This window comes from Artibeus jamaicensis, unplaced genomic scaffold (assembly GCF_021234435.1).
Source record: "Artibeus jamaicensis isolate MK-2021 breed Jamaican fruit bat unplaced genomic scaffold, CSHL_Jam_final contig_585, whole genome shotgun sequence".
NCBI classification, from domain to species: domain Eukaryota; kingdom Metazoa; phylum Chordata; class Mammalia; order Chiroptera; family Phyllostomidae; genus Artibeus; species Artibeus jamaicensis.
Window position 1 is genome coordinate 18,421,028 of NW_026521894.1, and position 24,831 is coordinate 18,445,858.

Below are 24,831 nucleotides of genomic sequence, written 5' to 3' on the forward strand. Positions count from 1 at the left end.
CAGCCTGAGTTCAACCTGTTCACACGAACTCTGTGTTCCTGGGCAGGTCATCCATCTCGCTGAGCCTCGCCTTCCTCCACTAAGAGGTCTTGACATGGAACATATCCAGAAGCCACCAAAAACCTAACACTAAAATTTTGTTAATTTACTCTACATTTAAAATTTTTATTTAAATTGTAATTGTCCCAGAATGGGCAGTAATAATACATCCACTTTTGTTACATAATAAAAAGAAGAAAATCAACACTCTCTTTTAGCAACTTGGCTAATTGCTTTACTTGAAAATGAATAAACGTTTTTGAGATTGAACTGTTTTTAAAGAGTCAAGGCCTGTGATCAATGCATAAAATAGTGTATTGTATTCGGGCCAGTGAAGACGCCTCTCCTCTGTGTCTATGGGCATTTATACAAACCCAGAGCACACCTTCATCATCATACTCTTGCCCAAAGCCCAAGTGACATCTGATTGAGACTATATTTCTCCATAAGACAAATTCTGCCTCTATTCTTTCATTAACTCAGTTTGCCAGCTTATCACCTTAAAATCCATCCATATTTTAGATTAATTTAAGAACAAGAGGATTGTGACTGGCTTTCTATTTCTTTTTATGGACACAGCTCTTCCTTTTTGTATCAGAAGTGTCCAATACATGCCTAGAGGTGACACTAAGTCAGGAAGAAAGCACATGTTTGATGCTGTATCAAATGCAACCAACAGACCTCATGTGAATTGAAGGCAAGCACAGAACACAAGGACTTCAAGACACAACTTACAGTACTAGTTCTCAGCCCATTTCCTACTGGCATACTGGTGATGAATGACGTTCACATCCAGAACACACTTCCATCAGTGCTATACCTCTATAGGCATTCCCTATACCTTCCACTCTTTTCTTTTCCTCTCAAGAAAGCCCATGGAAATGCAAGTGAGAATTACATTACTATAGCAAAAACCTTGAATGTAATCTGTTTTTAAAAGAACTAATCATTTATACATACTGATATGTACTACATCATCTGGGAAGTGACTTTGACTTGTGACATTGAGGTTAGTCTCTTTTTTTTTTTGGTTGCCCTAGAGCTGTCAGAAAAGCTCCAAATGATTCTTCTGCTAATACCCTGGAGTGTTTGAAACTTTCCAATATTTCCACAGTAGAAGTAAACCCTGAATTGGTCTGTCAGTGCCAAGCAGCATCTGACATAAGCCTGGAAGGAGAAATATTTCACCTGCCAAGACTTTCATGCACCCCGCACATATATCAATTATCTATATTCTTCCAAGCAAGAATTACATGCACTCTAACCCTGACTTGACTTCAGATGCTAGGGTATGGTATAATTCTATGCAATAATACTCTTGTTTTGGAGACTACTTTAATTTTTATAATGAATAGCAAAGCTTTGACATAAGTGATTTTAAAATGCATGGTAGAAGTGATAAAAGTAATGTTTTTTCAAGATGAAAAAATCAGATTGACTTTTACTTCCATATTTCTAGAAATACTCATCAAACTTACATCCATTTGTCATTTAATTTTCATTATTAAAGCTTTGAAAAGGGGGAGAACCTGGGCATCCAATTACTTCTATCAGAAAAATATGAAAAAATTCAATATAGATTAATCATAGATTGAAATATTTGTTTACTTGAGCCTTTTCTGGGTTTTTTGAGTTTTGCCATGTATGTAAAATTTGTGATACTTTTATTTTTATTAAAACCAAAAAAAAATGTCTCCTCATTTCTGGAAAATGATGGGCAATTATTTCCTTGCAAATGGAGCTAACACAGCTCAAATTAAAAGCCAGCATTCATGAGCTGTTATTCTACTGATCAGTTGTTAGCTGAAACTGAACTCAGTGGGATTTATGTGAACTTGAAAATTAATAAATCAGCATATTAGTTGTAAAATACAAGAAATAATTTCCTGTCTTTGCCAGATGATCCATTTGGATTAGTGCCTGTAAAAGTTCAACTACAGCTGTCTTCACTGAATTTTTAAATAATGAAATAATAATCCTTCTCCAAAGGAGTTTATTAAACTCTCCTTTGATTAATGCTGTTGCCCACTGTTCCTGGGAAGTCGGATGTATAATCAATATTACAAGCACAACCCCCCATATTACTTGGAGAACTGCTGCTAGATCACTTAATACAAATGTACCATCTAAATTTACGAACATGGTAATACTGTTCAAAATTTTTAACCCAACAGAAACTGAAATCTATCAGTCTGTCTATTTCATATGCCGAGATTGGTGTGAAGTTAGCCATGCCCTAATTATAATATCATAAGTAGAGAGAGAGATAAAGAGAGGGTGTGGGAGATCTTCCTAAGCCTCTGAGTCGATTAGACATAAGGCTAGTACCATCTCAGAAACAGATTCCTGAATTTTCATCAAATTACCTGAGTATTACATGAGTATCATAGAAGCGAGAGTGGCAGGAAACATCTGTGATTTGCAGATCAGGAGAGTTTTAGAGATGCCTAAATGTAACAGGACATATGAGGAGCAGGTGCAGGTATGATTCAAATTTACCAAAAATTTCATGAAATAAGCCCTGGCCTGTGTTACATGGTGGGTTGAAGCATCGTCCAGTAGATGGAGGGGTCACAGGTTTGATTTCATCCCCATAGGGGCAGACACCTGGGTTGTGGGGTTCCATCCCCTGTTGGGGCTCATGGGAGAATGTGGCCCATCAAGTGTTTCTCTCTTGCATCTCTATCTATCTATCATCTATCTATCATCTATCTATCTATCATCTATCTCTCCCCCTCCTTTTCCCTTCTCTCTTTAAAAGCAATTTTTAAAAAATGTCCTCAAGGGAAGATTTAAAAATTCATGAAATAAGATTAAAAATAGTAAACAGCATGTGGCAGGACAAATAAGAGATGATGGGGGTCTTGGTGATTTCTGGTAAAACTCAGAGAGCCCACGTGTAGATCCCAACATCAATAGTCTTGAGAGAAGTCAAGAGTGGAGGGGCAAGGAGAAGAGAGAGCAAAATAGCAAAGGGAAAGGCACCAGGTGTCTATAACACAGGTATGTACACAGCAGCAGAAGAGGCTGGTGCTTAGGCCCTAACTGCCTTGTTCAAATCCTCTCTCTGCCCTCTAGCAGCTGTGTGACTTTGGGACAGTTGCTTATCCTCTATGCCCCTCAATTTCCTTATCTGAAAATACTGAACGTGATATTAGGGTTGTTAGAGAGTTAATTAATACCTATAAGGAATCTGAATAGGAATTGGCACTTACCAAATCTTCAAAAATTGGCAATTATTACCTTTGGTTTCTCCTTATCTATTTTGTTCATTCTTTCTATGTTCCTTCTTTTTAATTTTATTCCATTTATTACTCTGTCAGTTATTTGGAGGTAATTGGGCAACAAGAGACTATATATATTCCCTGTAAAATTTCTTCTGTGCCCCAAAACTGACTCTGAGAGATGGGGAATGAACCAGCCACCTCCTTAGAACCCATTTTAAAACTACAGAAGAAATAATACTTCAGACCTGAGTTCTAGTTGGGACTCTTTCAGAGCTGAAAGCAGAGTTTGGATGAGTTGCCTTTCTCCTCTGCAAAATGAGGACTTGAATTTAAAACATACATTTATAACTCAAAAGATTAGAGAAGTCAGGTAAGAAACCCAAACAAGTGAAGCAGTCTCAGCGAGATAAAGCATGAGTAGCAGGGACGCTGGCACACTGGAAAGTGCATGCCCTGAATAGTGATGCCAGCGGCTAATTCTCACCTACCAACACCAAGAATTCAGAATTGCTTTTGCCCTTTTTCCCCAGAAGAAGCAGGAAACATTTATTATATATGTTAGAATAAATTATTTTTTAACACTTGAAAATATATTTTTTAGTTTTTTATCGTTCAATTACAGTCGTCCTTATTTCCCCCCCAATACTCTCACTGCCCTACCCACCCCCCACCTCTCACATTCAATCCTCCTCCCCCCACATTTGTTGTCCATGCCCATGGTTCCTTTATACCGTGTTCCTTGACCTCACCCTTCCCCTTCTTTCCCTTGTTATCCCTCACCCCTCTGGTCACTGTCAGTTTGTTTTTTATTTCCATGTCTCTGGTTCTATTTTGCTCACTTGTTTGTTTTGTTGATTAGGTTACACTTATTTAATACATGATTTGGACAAATAAAACATTGCTTAAAACCAGCTAGCCATCCATTTGTGAACTTTGATCCAAGTGTCTTCTAGAAAATTCTTTCTAGTTGTGACTTTCCATTACTGTCACAATGGGATACCCAAATATAACAGCTAGTTCCAACCCAAACCAGATATTCTGTGACCCAGTCATTCAGCCTTGCCCACAGGTAGACTTTTTGATCCACACAAGAATGTTCACTTGGCTATAAATGGCACATACTGAAATTTTCTGAAGTAAACTGATTGAGATTACAATTTTACATGCTGAAATTTCCAGTTTAGGTATTATTTTAGTATATAGGTGCATCTCCTTCTGATATTATCTAAAAGGTGAACAAATAAAAAATGACCATTCAGTTCTTATTTTATTCATTTATCCTCATTTAATAAGAAGCAACTATACTGTTTGGCCTGCAAAAAATGCAATTATGAAATGTCATCTTGGGTCTGACCCTGATTTAAAATCCTCAGAGTTTATAAATAGAAATTAGGATACTTGTTTGGGAAATACATTTCTGAATATTTTTTCTTTTTTAACTTTTCTTATTTTTTACTTTAAAAAAACTTTCTTATTTCTATTTCAGAAGTACTTAAGTGTGTGCAGTGCTATAGAAAGCTGATGGAGGAATAGCATTCTTCCTCTGGAGTTGGAAAGAGATAGAAAGGCTGCCACCAAACCACATATTTTGTGCTTCTGAAATTATTTATCCCCCTGCAATCTTCTTTGACAAAGATGTAAATTGCTTCACGAATATAAAAGCAGAAAAGAGGCATTTGGCACACAAATCTTTTCAATGCATTCATTTAAAAGATAAGCCAAACTGCTTCCGAATAGAAAGTTTCCCCTAAGTGTTAGCTAAATCCTGGAGATCAGGTTGTACACATCTTAACAACATAAGCACTTCCTTTCCTTTACTTGCAAAATCAAGAATCTTAACTCCTACTAAAAAGCAATGAAACAAGTGTGTTGCAAGCCTGCTGATCTGAATTTTAGAATAAAATAGAAGTAGAAACCCTTCCCAGAATTTTTTCATTAGGCAGATCCACAAATAATGAGCAGTTGCAAAGTGATCTAAGGGAAACTACTAGCAAAAGAAAATAATAAAAGACACTCAAAGAGTGACAGAATGAGAAATTACAATTTATAAAGGTACAATTTATACATTATACCATGGCAGGAATTAATGTCAACTTCTGTGTAAAGATTAATGTGAATTTACCAAAGCATTTTGAATTAACATAATTATAGCACGTGATCTTCAAAAGCTTTACCAAAAGAAAATTCTTACTCGGTGCAAACATGTACCTTTGAAAAACTGTTTTGTTGACTTCTTTTACAGTAATAAAGGTAGATGTTTTGATTGATATTCCTCAACTGATACTATGTATAAACTCTCCAAATATATATGTGATCACCTTCCACTAGAAAAGATAAAATGTCAAAAAAAATGGTGAAAGTTCCTTTGGTACCTCTCATAATTACTTTTAAAATTTTTATTTAGAACTCTATCTTTGTCATATGGTTCCCTAAATCCAAAAATCGTAACAAAGCAAAACAAAAACAAAAAATATAAAACCAAAATCCAAAAACAACAAAAAATCCACACCCTTTTCAACCAAGAAATCTGAGCTTTTACCAATGATATGGGTTAATATCAAAATCTCTACAGTTTTTATGGGATAAAAGTTTTTTTTAATCAAATTTGTACAGAACTGCTGTTTGAACTAATGGATGGCCTTTATTCTGCCATTTCATTTTACGTGTGTTTGTGACACAGTATTTATAATTCTGCAGTGTCAAAGCTGAAAATATTTTGTTTCTCACATGGAGTACAACCTCAGTGTGCTGCTTTGGAAAAAAATAGTGAGAAAGGTCACTGAGCAAAGCAATAGCGCTGAGACCTTCAAAGGCTTTTCCTTTCCATTTTACACCTGTCTTAAAAGTCAGCCCATGCCTTTTAAATATCATGAGTTATAACATATTCCTTATAAACTCATGGAAACGTAGTTTGGGAGTTGGAACAACAACAAAAAAACAACTCATGTAGCTACACTGTTAGTGCCTGCACAGTGTAAAAAAAATAATAAGAAGTGATATTTTGAAAATGAATGTCATAAGTGACAAGGACTGTGCTAAACATTTTATCCGTAATATTCCAATTAAAACTAATCTCAGAAAGCCTCTGAGCTAAGTGTTCTTATTATGCCCACATCAAGAAATGAGGGAACTGGAGCTGAGGAAGATGTGAAGCAACTTGCCTAAAGGTAAATAAACATAAGATTGTTGAAGGCGAAAAGCAGTGGCAACAGCAATAATAACACAAAAGTCAATTCCGATTCCTAGTCCATTCTTTTCATCACTATGGTTGACGGCAGGCAATTTAAGTCAAGCAATTTAACTTCCCCAGAAATGTCCTAGTTAATCCAAGGGTAAAGATTTTTGCTTGTCTTGCCTGACTTGCCATTTCTCGTGGATAAGGAATTGATGGCAATCGACCCAACTATAGAAATCCAAAAAGGAATCTTTGTATCTTGTGGTTTTTATAACTACTACAGCACTTCATTGCCAAAATAAGGTGGAAAGAAGTAATACCTGACATACTCAGGTGCAGTGTTTTGATAGACATAACTTGTTACCATTGCGGTTTATTATTTCCATTGTTCTTCATGCAGAACCCAGTGCCGCTCCCACAGATGTTCAGGCCACAAGTGTGTCCATGTCGGAGATTCTTGTTGCATGGAAACATATTAAGGAGAGTCTAGGAAGACCACAGGGATTTGAGGTATGAACAGAATTATTGAAAATAAGCTTTCTTATTTCTTCTAGCATCATGTTCTGGTAAAGAGATCGCGTGGTGACATTTTAACAGAATTATATTCCTCTGAAATTTTACTCCGTGGCAAAGGGAATAGGAAGTACACTCTTATACTGACAGGTATCACGTTGCTCATTAGCTGCCTTATTTTTTCAGTACAAAATTTCTATAGCACAATGCAAAGTTTTTTCTTTTAAAGAAGTGAAAATTGATCTATTTCAAGAACTACAGCTGGCTGTTTACTGTTATCCAATTTATTGGTTGTTAAAATTTTTTGTGTCTTTTCGTCTAATAATAAATGCGTAAAACAAGTTTTTCTATTATACGGTCCTTGGCAAATCTTACCTCCTATACTAACTTCTCAAGTTTGCTTGGAACCTAGTGATCTGTACCTACTTACTCAAATGATGTTTAATTCTTTAAACTTTATTACTTTTAAACACACACATGCAGCCTTATAGTGGTGAAAAATTTATAACAATTCATGGGCCTTAATGAAATGTTACCCTCCAGGACTGTGGTCAGGGTGTGAACTTGAATATTCCACAAAAACAAGATGGCTGCTCCCCACACACCTCTCCTGCCTTCAGCAGTCATTGATAGAAACTAGGGGGGATGCAACTAATAAAAGATAAAAAAGAACTAGCATATGGCCTGAGATCTTAGTTGCCTTTAAACTTTTTAATTCTTTTACTCTCTATCAATTCCCACTAAGGAAAAATTATCTTGATTTTTTTTAAATGATAAAGTATATAAATTGTACACTAACATGGTTTCTAGGATAAAAACACATTTTCTTATTCTCTTTGAGTTTTTGAACAATGCCTAAGAACAATTTGATTAATATACAGCTAGCATTAGATCATGATCACTGTGATTATACAATATTTCTAAGAGTTACAGCAAGCATCATTTTTAAGGAACAATCATATCTATACAATATCATGGATTTTATCTCTACAGTCTTGCTTCAATCCATTATTTGGTGATAGATAATTCAGTATTATCTTATCATGACTGCATGTTTATTTTATTAAAATCCTTTTTTCCTGTCCATGCTGCAGGGAACATGTCTGGTCACCAGTGAACCCAGGACTGGTGGTACTTGGTCCATGGCACCTAGAATAAGTTAGTTGTTGAATGAATGAATATCTGTGCTTCACAACCATCCTCTTTTAGCACCAATGTAGAAGGTATTGTGTTGGCTTTCCCAGCTCCTCTATAGAGGGCCAAGGCACCTTTCCCCAGATGCTGTGAGTGTTGGCCACTAACGGTCCTCGATTCTCCTCAGCAGAATTGCCCCCCACCCAGAAGTGCTGCCTTACCTGAAAGATTACTTCCCACACAAGCAGGCAACCCAAGACCAATGATTGACTCTGTCTGCTATTGACCATTTCTTCAAAGAGGAAAAAGTATATGATGCAGTTTATGATTCAGAGTCTTTGCCAAGTGTATCAGACCTAAACTAGATTATCTGGGCCCACACTCTTCCTCAGCTTCCTCTTCTTTTTTAATTTTTTTTCCACCATTCCTTACAGATTTACCTGCAAGCATTCTCACAATAAATCACACACACTCAAATCCCTGTCTTGAGCTCTGTTTCTAAGTAACCCAACCTAAAACTCTGTAAATACAGAACCACCTAGACCTTTGAATCAGAACATCTGGTGTACACACTTTTAGCAAGCCACAGAGTGTATTCTGGTGTACAGAAGAATGAGGATCCAGGCTCCTCTGTCTCAAAGTGGTGCTTCTCTCACACAGCCAGTCCCCCTCAGCCTTTTTTCTGCCTGCTCTGGTAGCATGACATTCACATTCCCACAATGATAGACCTGAAATAACAGCTTTCTGTGAGGTCCTGCAGAGATCATGTGAGATTCAGATCTGTGCACAATTCTTTTTATCCTAAAATTAAATCACTCATTTATCCATCAACAGATATTTGTTGAAAGTCTGCTAAGAGCCAGAATAAGCATGAAACAATGAGCAAAAAAAATAAGTCTTTTTTCTAACGAAGCTGATATTGTAGTAGAGAAGGCAAACAATAAACTACAAAAAAGTGTGTAATATAATATTAATTGATGATAGATTCTTTATAGAAATATGAAACTGGCCCTGGCTGGTGTAGCTCAGTGGATCGAGCGTGGGCTGTGAATCAAAGGGTTGCCAGTTCGATTCCCAGTCAGGGCACACACCAGGGTTGTGGGCCTGGTCCCCAGTGGGGGCCACGTGAGAGGCGACCACACATTGATGTTTCTCTCTCTCTTTCTCCCTCCCTTCCCCTCTCTCTAAAAATAAATAAATAAAAATCTTAGAAAAAGAAAGATGAAACTGGACAAGAGTGTAGAGGGTGAAAGAGTCTGCTATTTATACAGGTTTGACAAGTCATCCTTTCCGAGGTTTTGACATTTGAGTAGAAACACGAGACAGAGAAACAGAGAGGGCAGCACACTCAAAGGCTCTGAGGTACGAGCACGCTGGCCTTGTTCAAAGAACAGGAAGGGAGAGCTTTGGTGAGGTGGCAGTAAACCACACTGAGGGTGGGGGCCGAATGACGGAAAACTCGCCAGAACAAAACCAGGTTACATGGGGTTTTATGAACTATGAGAGCAGTTTGATTGTATCTTAAGTATGAGAAGAGGCCATTTGAAGGATTTTTGAAAGGAACGGTCAAGGCAGGATCTGACATTTAAAGCCTCTCTTCAGTTTAGAGGGTAGAGAGTAGACTTTAGAGAAGACCTCAGGAACAACAGTGGAGAGAGGCAATTACCCAGCCTAGGTAATGATGAGGTTGCTTTCGACTAAAATTGCCACAGTAGATTTAATGAGAAGTGGACCTTCTAAGATATATTTTCAGCTGGAGAAATAAAAGGATTTGCTAATAAATTGGAGGTAGAGTGTGAAAAAGAGGAGAGTCAAAACTAATTCCAGGGATTTTTGACCCAAGGAAGTGGGTGAATGATATGTCACTCACGTAGATGAGGAACTGAGAGAAAAGCACTTTTTAGAGAAAAAAATCAAGGATTCTGGTTTAGATGTGTTAAACTTTATAAGCCTTTTTATGTTCAAAAGGGTTGGCAAGTAGTTTTTGTGTTAAAAAAAAGGCTAGAGATAGAGCTGTAACTCCAAGGAACCCCCATGTATAAGTGGTTTTTATGCATGTACTGGCTGAGGTTACTGCATGATGATAAAGACATCTGAAAACTGAGCCCTTTGGTGGTGCCTCACCATTTGGACCTCAGGAAAAGAGAGGATCTGACCAAAGAAACTAAGGGAGATGGTGAAGAAATTCAGAAGCCCAAAGAAGAATTTTAAGATGGAGTGATCTTCCGAGGCAAATTCTGCTAAAAAATTCATAAAGATGAGGCCTGAGATAGTCCAATGGGCGTGGCAGTGCAAGACCTTGCTGACCCTGGTGAGAGGGGTTTCTGGAGTGCTGGTGACCTGGGCTTGACCAGAGAGCAGGATCAAGATCACCCAAGTGTGACACTCAAGAGTGTCAGAGCACAATGTTCTTGCTAAGTCTATTTCACTCAAAATGACAATTATCACAAGAAAAAAGGAATTTTTTAAAGATCAAACATTAATAGGAATGAATCAAATTCTAGAACAGTCATCACAATGACCACATTCTTAAATTAAAATAAATCAATTCAAATTATGACAACTATTTTTACATATTGAAACACAAAATCCAAAAGTGCAGTAACATTTATGCTATTGTACAGTACACTATAAGTTGTAGTTTCAAAAATATGACCACTTGTTACCAAAAAAATCAAAATTTTTAAATGGAAAATTTAAACGTATAGTTTTTATAATCAGATAATAATGAAATTTTTACATAATTCAGTGTCCAACTCTACATTAACTATCATTTTAAGTCAACTATCATTACAGTCATCAAAGACTATTCTTGATTAAGACTGTCTCACAACTATACAGTTGCATGTACATTCAAAAGTAAATGTGATGTAAGTAAAGTTTGTCGGCATCACTCACACACTCTGCTTTCTGCACTCTTCATCCCTGCATCTCTGCCTGTGCCCCTCACCTTTCCCACCCTGGAACTTAGTGCATTCATCTTCTCACCTGGTTTTTAATCTGTTTTATTCTCATTTAGTAATGATCTCCCCAACTAAAAAGGACTACAATAAAATACAGTGACCTCCTAAACCTTCATATTTCATCTTGTCACTATCTGCCTCTTCTAATCTACCCCAACCACAATCCACAATACCAGCTGTATTTACTAATGGAAGAATTCTGAGCACGGTGACAGTGAAAGAACTACCTTTGGCCACCAAAGGAATTGTTAATGGGTAAATGAAATGTACAGTGAGATTGTACATATATATATGTATACGTATGTGTATATATACACATATATATAGTCAATGTACATTGAGATTATACACTTTATAATCTCAAATGTACAATGATATATATATATATATATATATATATATATATATATCCTGAGTCATTTTTCTAACCATTATTGTAGCTTTACCTTTAATGTCTGAAGGAGCTAGTTCCTATAAAAGTACTATGTGCCATTTTATTTTTTGAGTTATTTTATTTATTAAAGTATATTTGATTGATTAGGCTATTACAGTTGTCCCAATTTTTTCTCCCCTTTATCCTCCTCCACATCACAACCCCACCCTCCTGCATTCCACACCCCCTTTTAGTTCATGTCCATGGGTTGTATAGACAAGCACTTTGGTTTCTACATTTCCTATACTATTCTTAACTTCTCCCTGTCTATTTTGTGCCTACCTATTATGGTTCTTATTCCCTGTACCTTTTCCCCCATTCTCCCCTCCCCCTCCCCACTGATAACCCTCCATGTGATCTCCATTCCTGTGATTCTGTTCCAATTCTAGCAGTTTGCTTAGTTTTTGTTTTTATTTTTTAGGTTCAGATGTTGATACTTGTGAGTTTGCTGTCATTTTATTGTTCATAGTTTTTTATTTTCTTCTTTTTATTAGATAAATCTCTAACATTTCATGTAAGAAGGTCTTGGTGATGATGAATTCCTTTAATTTGACTTTATCTGGGAAGCACTTTATCTGTCCTTCATTCTAAATGAAAGCTTTGTAGGATAGAGCAATCTTGGATGTAGGTCTTTGGTTTTAATGACTTGGAATACTTTTTTTCCAGCCCCTTCTTGCCTGTAAGATTTCTTTTGAGAAATCAGCTGACAGTCATGGGAACTCCTTTGTAGGTAACAGTCTCCTTTCCTCTTGCTGCTTTTAAGATTCTCTCCTTATCTTATATCTTGTATTGTTCAATTATTATGTGCCTTCGTGTGTTTCCTCTTGGGTCCAACTTCTTTGGGACTCTCTGAGCCTCCTAGACTTCCTAGAAATCTACTTCCTTCTCCAGATTGGGGAAATTCTCCTTTATCATTTGTTCAAATAAGGTTTCAATGTTCTGCTCTTCCTCTTCTCCTCCTGGCACGCCTATGATTTTGATGTATGGAACATTTGAAATTGTCCCAGAGGTTACTAAATGGCCACTCATTTTTTTGAATTCTTGTTTGTTCATTCTGTTCCAGCTGGACATTTATTTCTTCCTTTTGTTATAAATCATTGATTTGAGTCCTGGTTTCCTTCCCTTCAATATTGGTTTCCTTTGTATTTTTCTTTATTTCACTTTATATAGCCTTCATTTCTTCCTTCATTTTGTGACTGAATTCAATCAATTTTGAATCTTGATGATGAATGTTTTTAACTCTGCATCTGATAGGTTGTCTATCTCCTTGTCACTTAGTTTTTTTTTCTGGAGTTTTGATCTGTTCTTTCCTTTGGGCCATATGTCTTTGTCTGGGTACACCTGTTACATTATAAGGAGCAGGGTCTCACCAGGGCAGGGCACATTGTGCTCTTGGATACATTGTGGCTCTATTTTAGGGAAGGGGTCAGAGAGGGAACAAGGCCTCTTGCTCCTTTCTTGGCTTTCATCACACTTTCTGTCACTTCCTCCACTTCCCACAAGCAGATTGTGCCATTCAGGTGCTGATTTCCAGACGGGTGGGTTTGTGTATGTTCTAGGACCCCACGGGCCTCTCCAACAGACTATCCTGTGAGACTGGGAGTTTCTTCTGCCACCACAATGCCCATAGGTTTTTATAGCCAGAGGTTCTGAGTCTTGAGTTTTCTGTGCTGAAACCCTGGGTTTTGTGATCTGTCTCTCCCCAATGGTTCCTGCCAGCTTATTGGCACATGAATGTGGGACCACCCAGTCAGCCAGCCCCAGCCTCACTTGCATGGTTCTCCACCTTGTACTTGTCCTCTCTGCCCTGGCTGCCCATCTCTGCCCCTCTTACCAGTCTGGGTGAGTGTTCCTTTAACTCCTTGGTTGTCAGACGTACATGCAGTTTGATTTTTTGGTAGTTCTGGTTGTTTATTGTTTTTAAATTGGTTGTTATCCTTTTTTTGGTTGTGCAAAGAAGTGAATCATCTCTACCTATGCCTCCATCTTGTCCTGAAATGTCCCTATGTGTCATTTTGAGAGGGATGGAGATAGTGTTTGGGGCCACCTCTCTGTTTTTCCTGAATTAAAATGTGTGAATCAGACAGAAAAGATTCTTCTCTTATAAATATTGTACTTTAATGGGGAAGGCAAACAAATAATAAACAGGCCAAGAAGTGATTAAAGTAAACTTATATAAGAATACATATAGAAGTTCAAGGGTAGAACACACCAAGTTCCTTCCTTTAAGGAACAGAAAGAAGTGGAGTGACTGGACCCTGGTAAACAATGGTGTAAATGGAGCCAAAAATAGAGTTAAGTAGGCAGAGACAAGATTATGTAGGAATATGTAGACTATGGAAAGAATTTGTATTTTATTTCAAATGCAATGAAAAGCCATTGGGGAAAATACAGGAGAAGATTGACAACGTATGATTTATATCTTTTTAAAACATCAATCTGGCAGCTCTTTGTAAAGAAAAAAGAAGTGGGGAGAAAGGTCAGGAATAGAACTTAGGAGGTTATTGCAATAATCTAAGCGAGAAAGATGGTAACTTACACTATGTCCTAAGAATGGAAAAGGAGAAAAGTGGACATAATTTATAGGCAGGTCAGCAGGATTTCCTGACCAATCAAATGTGGATAAAAGAGAAATGATTCCTACACTAGTGAGTTGGACGAATGAATCAATGTTGGTACCATTTACCAACAACATTGGGAAAAACTTGGGTAAGGAAAAGATTTGAAGGTGGGAAATAAAGAATTCTACCTTGGCTAAATTCTACCATTCAGTTTCAAATGCCTATTAGAAATCTAAGAGTAAGTCAGATAAGCAACAGATGTGACTTTGGAGTCTAATAAGAGATCAGGTTTGAATACATAGGGGTGGCAGTCATAGTGGTGGTAGTAAGGCCATTGCACTAGGTGAAAGCACCTAAGGACAAATTTCCAGAGAAGAGAAGAGGGAGGGAGAAGATGGGAGGAGGGATAAGATGGGAGGGGGTTGCACTAAGCTGTCTTGATACACTCAGCATTTAGATGTTTAACGAAGAAGCATCAGCACAAGATTGGCAAGGATAGATCAGTTGGGTAAAGGGAGAACCCAGGCATGAGAGGCGTTAAAGAAACTAAAATTGTTGATCAAAAAGAAAGAAATGATCAACTATATTTAGAGCTGCTAAGAAACCAAGTAAGGTCAAGGAAAATCAAAAGTAGTGAGAAAGTTAGCAAGATTATATATCAATATGTAGATCACAGACAGTTTGTATTTTATTTCAAATGCCTATTGGGTTTAGAGGCTACTGGTGATTTTCAGATAACTTCCACAATCAAATAAGAAATAAGCTTCCCTTATGTTTTCAATTTAGTTGCTTCAGGTAATAGGCATCCAATACCCCAAAGAATACTACTGCTATCTAAATTGTGATTATTGGCAACAACCCGGGGAGAGAGATCTTCGAACCAGAGTTCTCAACCCAGCAAAACTTTTGTTTCTGTGGAATCATCTAAATATTTTTTTATTATTTAATTTTTGTTTAAGTACAGTTTTCTGTCTTTTACTCCCATCTCAGACCACCCCCCATTGCTCCTCACCTCCCTCCCATTTCCACCCCCCTTAGTTTTTCTCCATGTGTCCTTTATACCAGTTCCTGTAAATCCTTCCCCTTTTCCCCTGAAATTCCCTCTCCTCTCCCCTGAAATTCCCTCCCCTCTCCCCTCTGTTCCCTGTAAGCCTGTCCTCTATTTCAGTGTCTTTGGTTATATTTTGCTTGTCTGTTTTGTTGTTTATCTTCCTGTTAAAGGTGAGATCATATGGTATTTGTCTTTCAACACCTGGCTTATTTCACTCAGCATAATGCTTTCCAGTTTCATCCATGCTGTTGCAAAGGGTAGGAGCTCCTTCTTTCTTTCTGCTGCATAGAATTCCATTGTGTATATGTACCATAGTTTTTGGATCCATTAATTTACTGATGGGCGCCTAGGTTGCTTCCAACTCTTCGCTATTGTCAATTGTGATGCTATGAACATTGGGGTACATAGGTTCTTTTGGATTGGTGTTTTAGGGTTCTTAGAATATAACCCCAGAAGTGGAATTGCTGGGTCAAAAGGCAGGTCCATTTTTATTTTTCTGAGAAAATTCCATACTGTTTTCCATAGTGATTGTACCAGTCTGCAGTCCCACCAACAGTGCACTAGGGTCCCCTTTTCTCCACAACCTCTCCAACACTTGTTGTTTGTTGCCTTGTTTATGATGGCCATTCTGACTGGTGTAAAGTGGTATCTCATTGTGGTTTTAATTTGCATCTCTCTGATAACGAGCAATAATGAGCATCTTTTTATGTGTCTTTGAATGCTCTGTATGTCCTCCTTGGAGAAGTGTCTGTTCAAGTCCTTTGCCCACTTTTTGATTGGGTTACTTATCTTCTTAGAGTGGAGTCATGTAAGGTTGTTTGTGTATTTTGGAGATTAAATCTTTGTCTGAAGTATCATTGGTAAATATGTTTCCCCATACAGTTGGTTCTCTTTTTATTGTAACACTGTTTTCTTTTGCCATGCAGAAGCTTTTAATTTTGATGAGATCCCATTTGTTTATTTTTTCCTTTATGTCCCTTGCTCTAGGGGACATATCGGTAAAAAAGTTGCTGCGTGAAATATTTGAGATTTTCTTGCCAATGTTCTCTAAAACTTTAATAGTGTCACAGTTTATATTTAAGTCTTTAATCCACCTTGAATTTATTCTGGTGTATGGTGTAAGTCGGTGCTCAAGTTTCATTTTTTTTGCATGTAGCTGTCCAGTTTTCCCAACACCATTTGTTGAAGAGGCTATCTTTACTCCATTTTATGTTGCTGCTCCCTTTGTCGAATATTAATTGACCATAGAGACTTGGGTTTATTTCTGGGCTCTCTGTTCTGTTCCATTGGTCTATGTGCCTGTTTTTATGCCAGTACCAGCCTGTTTTGAAAAAATACAGAACACTTCACGAATTTGCATGTCATCCTTACACAGGGGCCATGATAATCTTCTCTGTACCATTCCAATTTTAGTATATGTGCTGCCGAAGCGAGCATGGAATCATCTAAATCTTATGTTAGAGTACCAATGTTTTAATATATGTATGTGAGATTCACAACTTCTCAGTGATGTTATCAGAGATGGTTAAGATTCAGACCTAACACCTGAACATGTTTTGCACCTATGAATTATTACAATAAGTGAGTCTAATTGGTCACGACAGAAAACTATTTTAGCCTCAGACAAAAGTATTTAAAATAAGTCAAGATGAGATTTCTATATGAGAAACTGCCTTTGACATGCCCAGAATGATAGGAGAGGTAACAAAAAATAAGATGCAATTGCTGAAGTCATGTGAATAGATTTATTTCCTTCCAGGATATGTTTCCCTTTAAGTACATACTCTACTGCCATTTTGATACTGATGAATATCTCTTAAATAAATTGTATTAACTAATAATAACACCTCAATACATTCTCCTTAATAAATAATCAAACTTGAACCTATACGTGGTTCGCCTGACTCTGAATTATTTGTTTTCTGTTCCACTAATCATGGAGGTTACCCTTCTACAGGAGTTGTTCAGAGAGAAGATGAATATCGTCAAGGGCAGTAAAGACCTTAAGGGTCTCAGATCCTCGCCTGACCTCTCACACTCAAATCCCTTTCATTCTCTCTCCAGTTCTCATTCTGACTGCTCCTCAATTGATTAGCAGCCTGACTCTCATTGTGACCTGGATTGGCAGTCAAATTTGGATCTCATATGCCCCTGACGTGACTTTCTGTGTGTTTTGTTTGAATCTCATTTATCATTTATTATTCACTCATCTTCTTAATCAGCAAATATTTATTGAATGGCTGCTATGCCTTAGTGCAGTGTGTGGATTAAAGAATAAGGGAGATAGACAAAGTCCCTGTTACCAAACAAAGGTGGGTCTGGCAATCCGCTGCTGCACACAGGCATAAAACAAAGATCGGTGGGGAAGGAAAACGTCTTTATTAAAATGGTGCACAGTTGGTGGGAAGAGGAGACTTCCCAGCTCCAGGCTACTCTCTTCTGAAAAACAGGGGGGAAAAAAGCAGCCACCCTTAGAAACAGAAATATTGTCCAGAAATCCCACTCCATCCTGTTCTGTCCTTCTGGAGTACAAGGCTGCTCTCCGGCTCCGGGCTCCTTCCCTGGAGTCCACATCTGGGTGGCCAGCACCATCAATGCCAGGCCGCGGCTGCTTCCCACACGGCGGCTGGAGCTTTGACATTGAGGTATGAAAAATTTCTAGCAGTGTGATTGACAATTGAAAATGGACTATACTTTTGAATGGCTGATTCATGAAGAACCATGACTGGCCCTTCTGGATTTCCATTCATGCCATCAGCCCATGTAAGTAAGTTATTAGGTGTCAGTTTTGAGTTTATGAAGCCACCAGCATGCAGCGACCTGTGAACGGTAATTCTGGGATCCTGGAGCAGAGACATTCAAGGTTTCTTGAGAGCTCCGTGCCTTTTCGTGCATGGAAAACCAGTGCATTTGGCAGTCTGGGAAGAAGGAGGAGGACGAAAGGTAAGGCCAGGTCTCATCCTCTTTTCTGTTTTCCCAGATCAGAAACGATGAAGAAGATAGCTGTGTGATAAAGAAAGGTAGATGATTCGTTTTCATTCCTCCACTCCTCAGCATTTATTATCAGGCATTATGCTACACAGTGGAAATGCATATATTAATAAGATCTAGTCCCTGCCTCCAATCTAATATTGAAGGATGTTTATGGAAAATTTAAATAAAACAGAGACAGAGAGAAAGACATTGGGACAATACAATCCTCATTACCGTAATTACCCAGGATTCCTTCGCACCCTGATCCTCCACAGAAATGTCAGTGAGAACAAACCCATGCAGATGCCCCGCATGGGCATAAGTTTCTGTTTGTGTAAGCATATGCTTCTATTCCTAAAATGTCCTCCATTTTCCTACATAAAATAATAAATCAATAACATAGTTACTAAATAAGAGAACATTTTTCTAGACATAATTATTTTTAACATTGTTCTATGGTATGCCTATAAAACAAAATCCCCCATGATAACCAAATTAGTGGGGCTTGTATATTTCGTGGCCTTTTGTAAGAGTATTGTTGAAATTCTATGTTTAATGGCTGAAATAATTTCAACAGTAATTAACAGCGTGTTTTTGTAGCAGAGGAGAAGTGCACAGTTTCAATTCCAATTTTTTTGTGCTTATTATTAAGAGGAACATAAGACAAAACAACTTGTACTATTGTATAATTCTCACTAAAAGGCACGCCTAGCGTCTCCTTTTCTTGGGCTATGTTCAAGACTTGCACGTGTTTATTTTAGACCTTTCAGAGGATGTGCAACTCAGAAGTTCATTTCAGACATGTCACTAAAACCATTTCCACGTATTGATTTCACTAAAAAGACACCAGCTGTTTTTTGCTCTATAAAATAAGTTGTAGAGGAGATATTGTAAAGGAAAATGAGAGGTGCATTCTTTTGGGTTTTGGGGGACAGGGATTTTACTCTAATCATCAAAGCAGGAGATAAAAACAAGGGACCACACTGATGGCTGACATTAACTAAGCTGATTGCACTTATATGTATATCAGGGAATTGGAAGGGGTGTGTGTGCGTACGTGCGTGTATGTGTATGAAAACGACGTTTCAGATAGAAATTAAAGGAGGAAAAGAAGCTGAAATGTAAGGCTGTTTATTTTCCATACACTGTGTGGGTGGCAGCTGTTTCACAGATTCTCTTTAGCTTTGTTATTATGACTATGTAAAATAAGAATATAAAAAATAAATAGTAAGAACAAAATAAGTTGTCAATTTTACTCTTCCTCTTCTGAAATTCTGTGGACTCTGATTTAAATCAAATAACTTTCATGTCCTTCTTATTAGGTTTCCTTCTTGGGGTATTTTCATAGATTGGGAGGCTAACAGCCTAGTTGTGTTTCGAAAATTAGCAGGAAATTGAAGAAGTAACATTTCAAGTTTTTAATTTGTTCCTTTCCCTGTGCTGCTGAAAGGCAGCTCTGTAGAATTCTTTCAGAAAGCAATTAATTATTCAGTGAACTGTGTCTCTCTCATTTGCTTCTGGAAACATTGTTTCATTGTGGAAACGTTCTAACCCAAACTACTTCTCAGATGTTTCCTTATTAAAATTTTAGATGAACAATTTTTTTCCCAAAAATGTTAGAATATTTGCCTGGATGTATTGTTTTATCCACATAAAGAACCAAAAGATTATACCTCTTATACTCAGAAGCATTTTCCATTTCTTTTATTCTTTTTTTCTCCAATCCAACAATCCTACCTACACTTCCCTTTCCTGCTATGTTTTCACAGCATCTATCCTCTTGCTGTCTCCTATTGGCTCCGCACCAACAACTTCATCTGCTAGGAGAACAGGATCTTAACACCTTATGTTTGCGATCAACAATTTTTAAGCTGTATTTGATTGATTATGTTATTATAGTTGTCCCAACTTTTCCCCCTTTGCCCCTCTCTGCCTGGTTCCCCATTTCCCTCCAGTGATTCTCTCCTGCACCCCACTCAGTTCATGTCCATGGGTTATGCATCTAAGTTCTTTGGCTTCTCCTACACTGTTTTAACTTCCCCTGTCAGTTTTGTTCCTGTGAATTATGCTACTAAATCTCTATACCTTTTCCCCATTCTCCCTGCTTTCCCTCCAGCCAATAACCGTCCAAATGATCTCCATATTTATGATTATATTCCTGTTCTAGTTGTTTGCTTAGTTTTTGGTGTTTTTTTTTTAGATTCAGTTGTTGATGTTTGTGAGTTTGCTGTCATTTTATTGTTCATAGTTTTGGTCTTCTTCTTTTTCTTAAATAAGGCCCTCTAACATTTCCTATTAAGGGCTTGGTGATAATGAACTCCTTTAGCTTTACTTGTCTGGAAAGTACTTTATCTGCCCTTTCATTCTAAATGATAGCTTTGCTGGATAGACAACTCCTTTACTGGCAAGATTACTTTTGCCAGTAATCTTGGTTGTAGGTCCTTGCTTTTCATCAATCTGAATAATTCTTGCCATTCCCTTCTTGCCTAAAAAGTTTCCTTTGAGAAATCAGGTCACAGTCTTGTGCGAACTCCTTTGTAGGAAACTCTCTTGCTGCTTTTAAGATTCTCTCTTTATCTTTAACTTTCTGCATTTTTATTACGATGTGTCATGGTGTGGCCCTATTTGGGTACAAATTATTTGGGTCTCTCTGTGCTTCCTGGACTTGTATGTCTATTTCCTTTGCCAAATTAGGGAAGTTTTCTTTCATTATATTTTCAAACAAGCTTTCAATTTCTTGCTCTTCCTCTTCTTTTTCTGGCAGCCCTATGATTCAGATGTTGGTCCCTTTAGAGATGTGCCAGGGTCTCCTTTAAACTGTCTTCCTTTTCCTGGATTTTTGTTTCTTCATTTTGTTGTGGTTGAATGTTTATTTCTTCCTTATGTTCTAAATCATTGCTTTGAATCCCAGCTTCTTTCTTTCACTATTGGTTTTCTGTGGATTTTTCTGTATTTCCCTTAAATAGAGCCTTCATTTCCTTTATGCTTTTGCTGTATTCAGTGAGATCTTTAAGCATTCTGACCACCAGTGTTTTGAACTCTGCATCTGATAGGTTGGCTATCTCTACATCACTTAGTTCTTTTCCTGGGGTTCTTCATTTGGGCCATATTTCTTTGTCTCCTGGTTTTGGCAGCCTCTGTGTGTCTGAGTACTAGGTAAAGCCACTTTAATTTCCATTTTAGCACACCTGTTAAGTCATATGGGGTGAAGGAGCCTTGGGTATCCACCAGGGCAGAACAACATGGTTCTCTGTGTGGGGTAGGGGTCAAAGAGGGGACAATACCACTGCTGGCTGACTTCTAGGGGCTGGCCTGGCCCTGGCTCCATTCCCAGTCACTTCGCCCACTTCCCGTATGTGACTGGCACCTCTCCAGCTGCTGTCCTGGTTGTGGTTCCTGGGGTGGGTGGGTTTGCATTTGTATGGGCAGTTTCTTCCACTGCCCCAGTGTCTCGCTGGGTTTAAAGCAAGAAGTTATGTGGCTTAGCTTTCCCAGCACTGCGGCCCTGGCCTGCACAGTCTGGACTGGGGCTGGTCTCTCCTGCTCGAAATGCCCCCCCGATTTTTATCCAGCACACATGAATGTGGGGCTGATTGTTCCCCCGGCCACCTCCTTGGCACTTCTCTGCCTCTCCTCCCCTGGCTCACTGCATCCACAGCAAGTCCTCTCTACCCTGACTCCCCATATCTGCCCCTCCTACTCATCTGAGTGAATACAGCTTCTTTAAATCCTTGGTTGTCAGACTTCCATATAGTTCCGGATATTTGGGGGTTATTTTCTGGCAGTTCTGGGTGTTTTTTGTTTTTAAGTTAGTTGTGTTCCTAATGTGATGAGGTAAGATGTGTCTACCTACACCTTCATCTTGACTGGAAGCTGGATTTTATTTTACTCCTGACACAAATATGAATTCACTGTTAGACTGACCCATTTGAGAATTACCTAATTACAATAAAATCTTTTTCCTTTTGAAGGCTGGGTTTATATATTAGCAACTGACAATGTACTTCTGGCATAGAGAGACTAATTCAATGAGTGTTGAACCGATAGATATAGATATGGTCCTGTTTATTACACTAAGATACAGAGAGCTTTTATCAAGTGTTTAAACTTTAAAAAGAAGAAGGAAGCTTTACAAAAGTCATACTTTATAAAAATGCCAATTACTAATTGACTGATTGCTTATTACTAAAGGACTGAGACCTTATTTTCAAATGGCCAGGATGTTTTTAAGCCCACATGTACACAAATCATAAATGCATAGCTCAATGAATTACTACAAAGGAAGCATACCCACGTAACTGCAATTCAGGTCATAAAACAGAACATCACTAAAGCCTAGAGACTCACCTGGGTCCCCTACAGTCACTATCTCTATTCTTACCTCCCCCCAAAAGATATCTTGATTTCCGATTGGTTTTCCTAGTTTTAGGAACCATGCAGGGCTTTTTATGGCATATTTTCATGCAGCATTATATTGCTAACATTCATTCATACTGTTATATGCTTTCTCCTATATAGCATTATATGAATATCCCACAATTTATTTGTTATTCTACCAAAGAGAGACATAAGGGTTACTTCCAGTTTGGGTCTATTATGAATAGACTTGAATACAGAACAATTTGGGGGAAAATTCCTCTTGAAATACTGTCTCTTAATCCATGATCTTGCATAGACCTCTGTTTTGTTTTCTTTGATCTTTGTCAAAACAGATGTTGCAGATCTTTGATTTACCTGTTTTTTATTTTTTGTAACTGTAGTCTTTGTTCTTAATTTATATTTTGTTTTTTAACTTTATATTACAAAATAATTAAATATGTGAAATATACAGAAAAATATACTAATAATCTATTTTGTATATAACTCTACTTAATCTTCCTGCATTTTTTATAGTCTCAGCCATTATGTCATTTCATCCAACATGTTCTGTAATAAATCTCTAAACTATGTGCTTTACAATATGGCTGTTACAGAACCCAGCCAATGCTGTTTGGAACAGCTGTGAAGTTCGATTGCCCACCACCAAGAAGTGTGACTCCCAATGCCAGAGTCTGATGAAAAAAGGAAAGAGGACATTTATTTAAAGGTTATACAGATTTAGAACAATGGCATATTTCTGCCATTAAGTCCCAAACCCTTTAAAAGTACCCCAAAAATACTTAGCCTTGCCTCCCTTTGTCGAACCAGGCCAGTTTCAGAACATGTCAGTCAGAGATATCATCTTTCAGAAAAGCAGAAGTCTGCAGATCAGCCTTCCTGCTCACGGTCCAGCTCCCAGCATCTCTCACAAATCTCGGTCGGTAGCCTTGTCCCCTGCAGCTCCCTCAGCTCTGCAGCTGCCTTCTTCAGGCAGATTCAGGTCTGAGTGGGTGGGCAGGTCCCCCACCACACCACCAGCTCTGGTGACTCACTAGACTTCTGGCTTTCAGACCTCCTCTCTCTTACTCCAGACTGCATGGCTCTCTCCCTTCTTTTACTCCAGACCCTGTGGCAGACTTCTCATTCAGCCTGCCCTCATTTAAATGCTTGGACCAGAACTTCCTGGGTGATCTCATATCTGGCCCCTCCTATAATGTGTTAATGTCTGCCAGTTTCCCCATGTATTTTACCTTCATTCGGCTTCCATTTTTAGTCAGGGCAAAAGTTCCCATTGATGCATGGACATCTGGGGTGGGCATTGCCACCCCTTGTTTTGCAGAGGTGCTATATAAACTCTCCCCTCCCCCACCTCAGCTATGTCAGGATTCCCTGAGAGTTCTCACAGTCATGTGCACAGTTCACCCTGGGCAGCAGCCCTCTTCCCTTCAGGAAGACATGGTTATTAACTTGCCATTGTTAAACAATGTATCTTAAACTCTGTATCATCCCTTTCACCCTTCCCTAGTCAAGGATTGTGGGGGCCGTTCTCCTGCTTATCAGCGAACTCTTGCTCTGCACCCCGTTACATTGCAAGTTTTCTGCTTCCTGAGAAGATGCATGTTGAAGAATGCATTGAGTTTCAAAAACAGCAAACTGAAAAATCCCACTTAATGCAGCTCTTTTAAGGACAGATTTCTCTTGGTCGCTGCCTACATTTTTACCTGGTCCTAGTGATTTTCCCTGGGCAAGCATGTTTTATCACTCACCCAAGAATGTGAACAGAGTTTCTACTCGGATTTGGGGTCTTACCCTTTTTACAGTTCTGTTACTTTTCGAATTTCTCTCTGAGGTCTCCACCTGCTCCTCCTTACACGAAACTCCAACCTTTGCTATTTCTGCTGGCAAGGCTGCAGGCTTCTGACAGGTAGTCACGGGTTCTCAAACAAAACAGCCACAAACTTCCTTGTTACTGTTTCAGCTTGTCAAGAGTAAATTCTCCTCCAGCTTCTGTCTGTTTTTGGATGCTCTCCAAGGTTTTTTAATTCTCACCTAGGGCAGGATTTGCATGAATGCTTTACCCAGCCACCATTTCTGTCACTGTCATTTTACTGTCCCTAAGATCTGTGGTATTATTTTTTTCTGTGAATAACCTGTATTTTCTTTCCTTCTCCCTCTTCATTCCCTCTCTTTTTTTAATCACGCTTGATCAAAAGAGATGTACAACTTTTTTTGTCTTTCATAGAATTTATTTCAGCTTTATTTAAGCTCTATTCTTTTTCTTTATTCCATTATTTTTCAATTTATTAAATATTCTCCCTACTTTTATTATATACTTTAGTTTATTTGGGTTTAAAATGTACTGTTTATTTTTAAATTCCTTAAGATGGATATATTACTGATTTT

General features: G+C 38.1%; 1 protein-coding gene and 1 non-coding gene across 2 annotated transcripts in view; one reads left to right on the plus strand and one right to left on the minus strand.

Moving 5' to 3' along the window:
• Nucleotides 1–24,831, plus strand: part of CNTN5 (contactin 5) — a 470,769-nt gene that overhangs the window by 418,915 nt on the left and 27,023 nt on the right. Inside the window, exon 18 of the mRNA XM_037146258.2 lies at nt 6,842–6,951. Coding sequence (XP_037002153.2) covers nt 6,842–6,951 — 110 coding nt within the window. The remainder of the gene's footprint in view (nt 1–6,841; nt 6,952–24,831) is intronic.
• Nucleotides 16,427–16,533, minus strand: LOC119050097 (U6 spliceosomal RNA). The gene has a single exon (XR_005082678.2). It is a non-coding gene; the product is annotated as a U6 spliceosomal RNA (small nuclear RNA).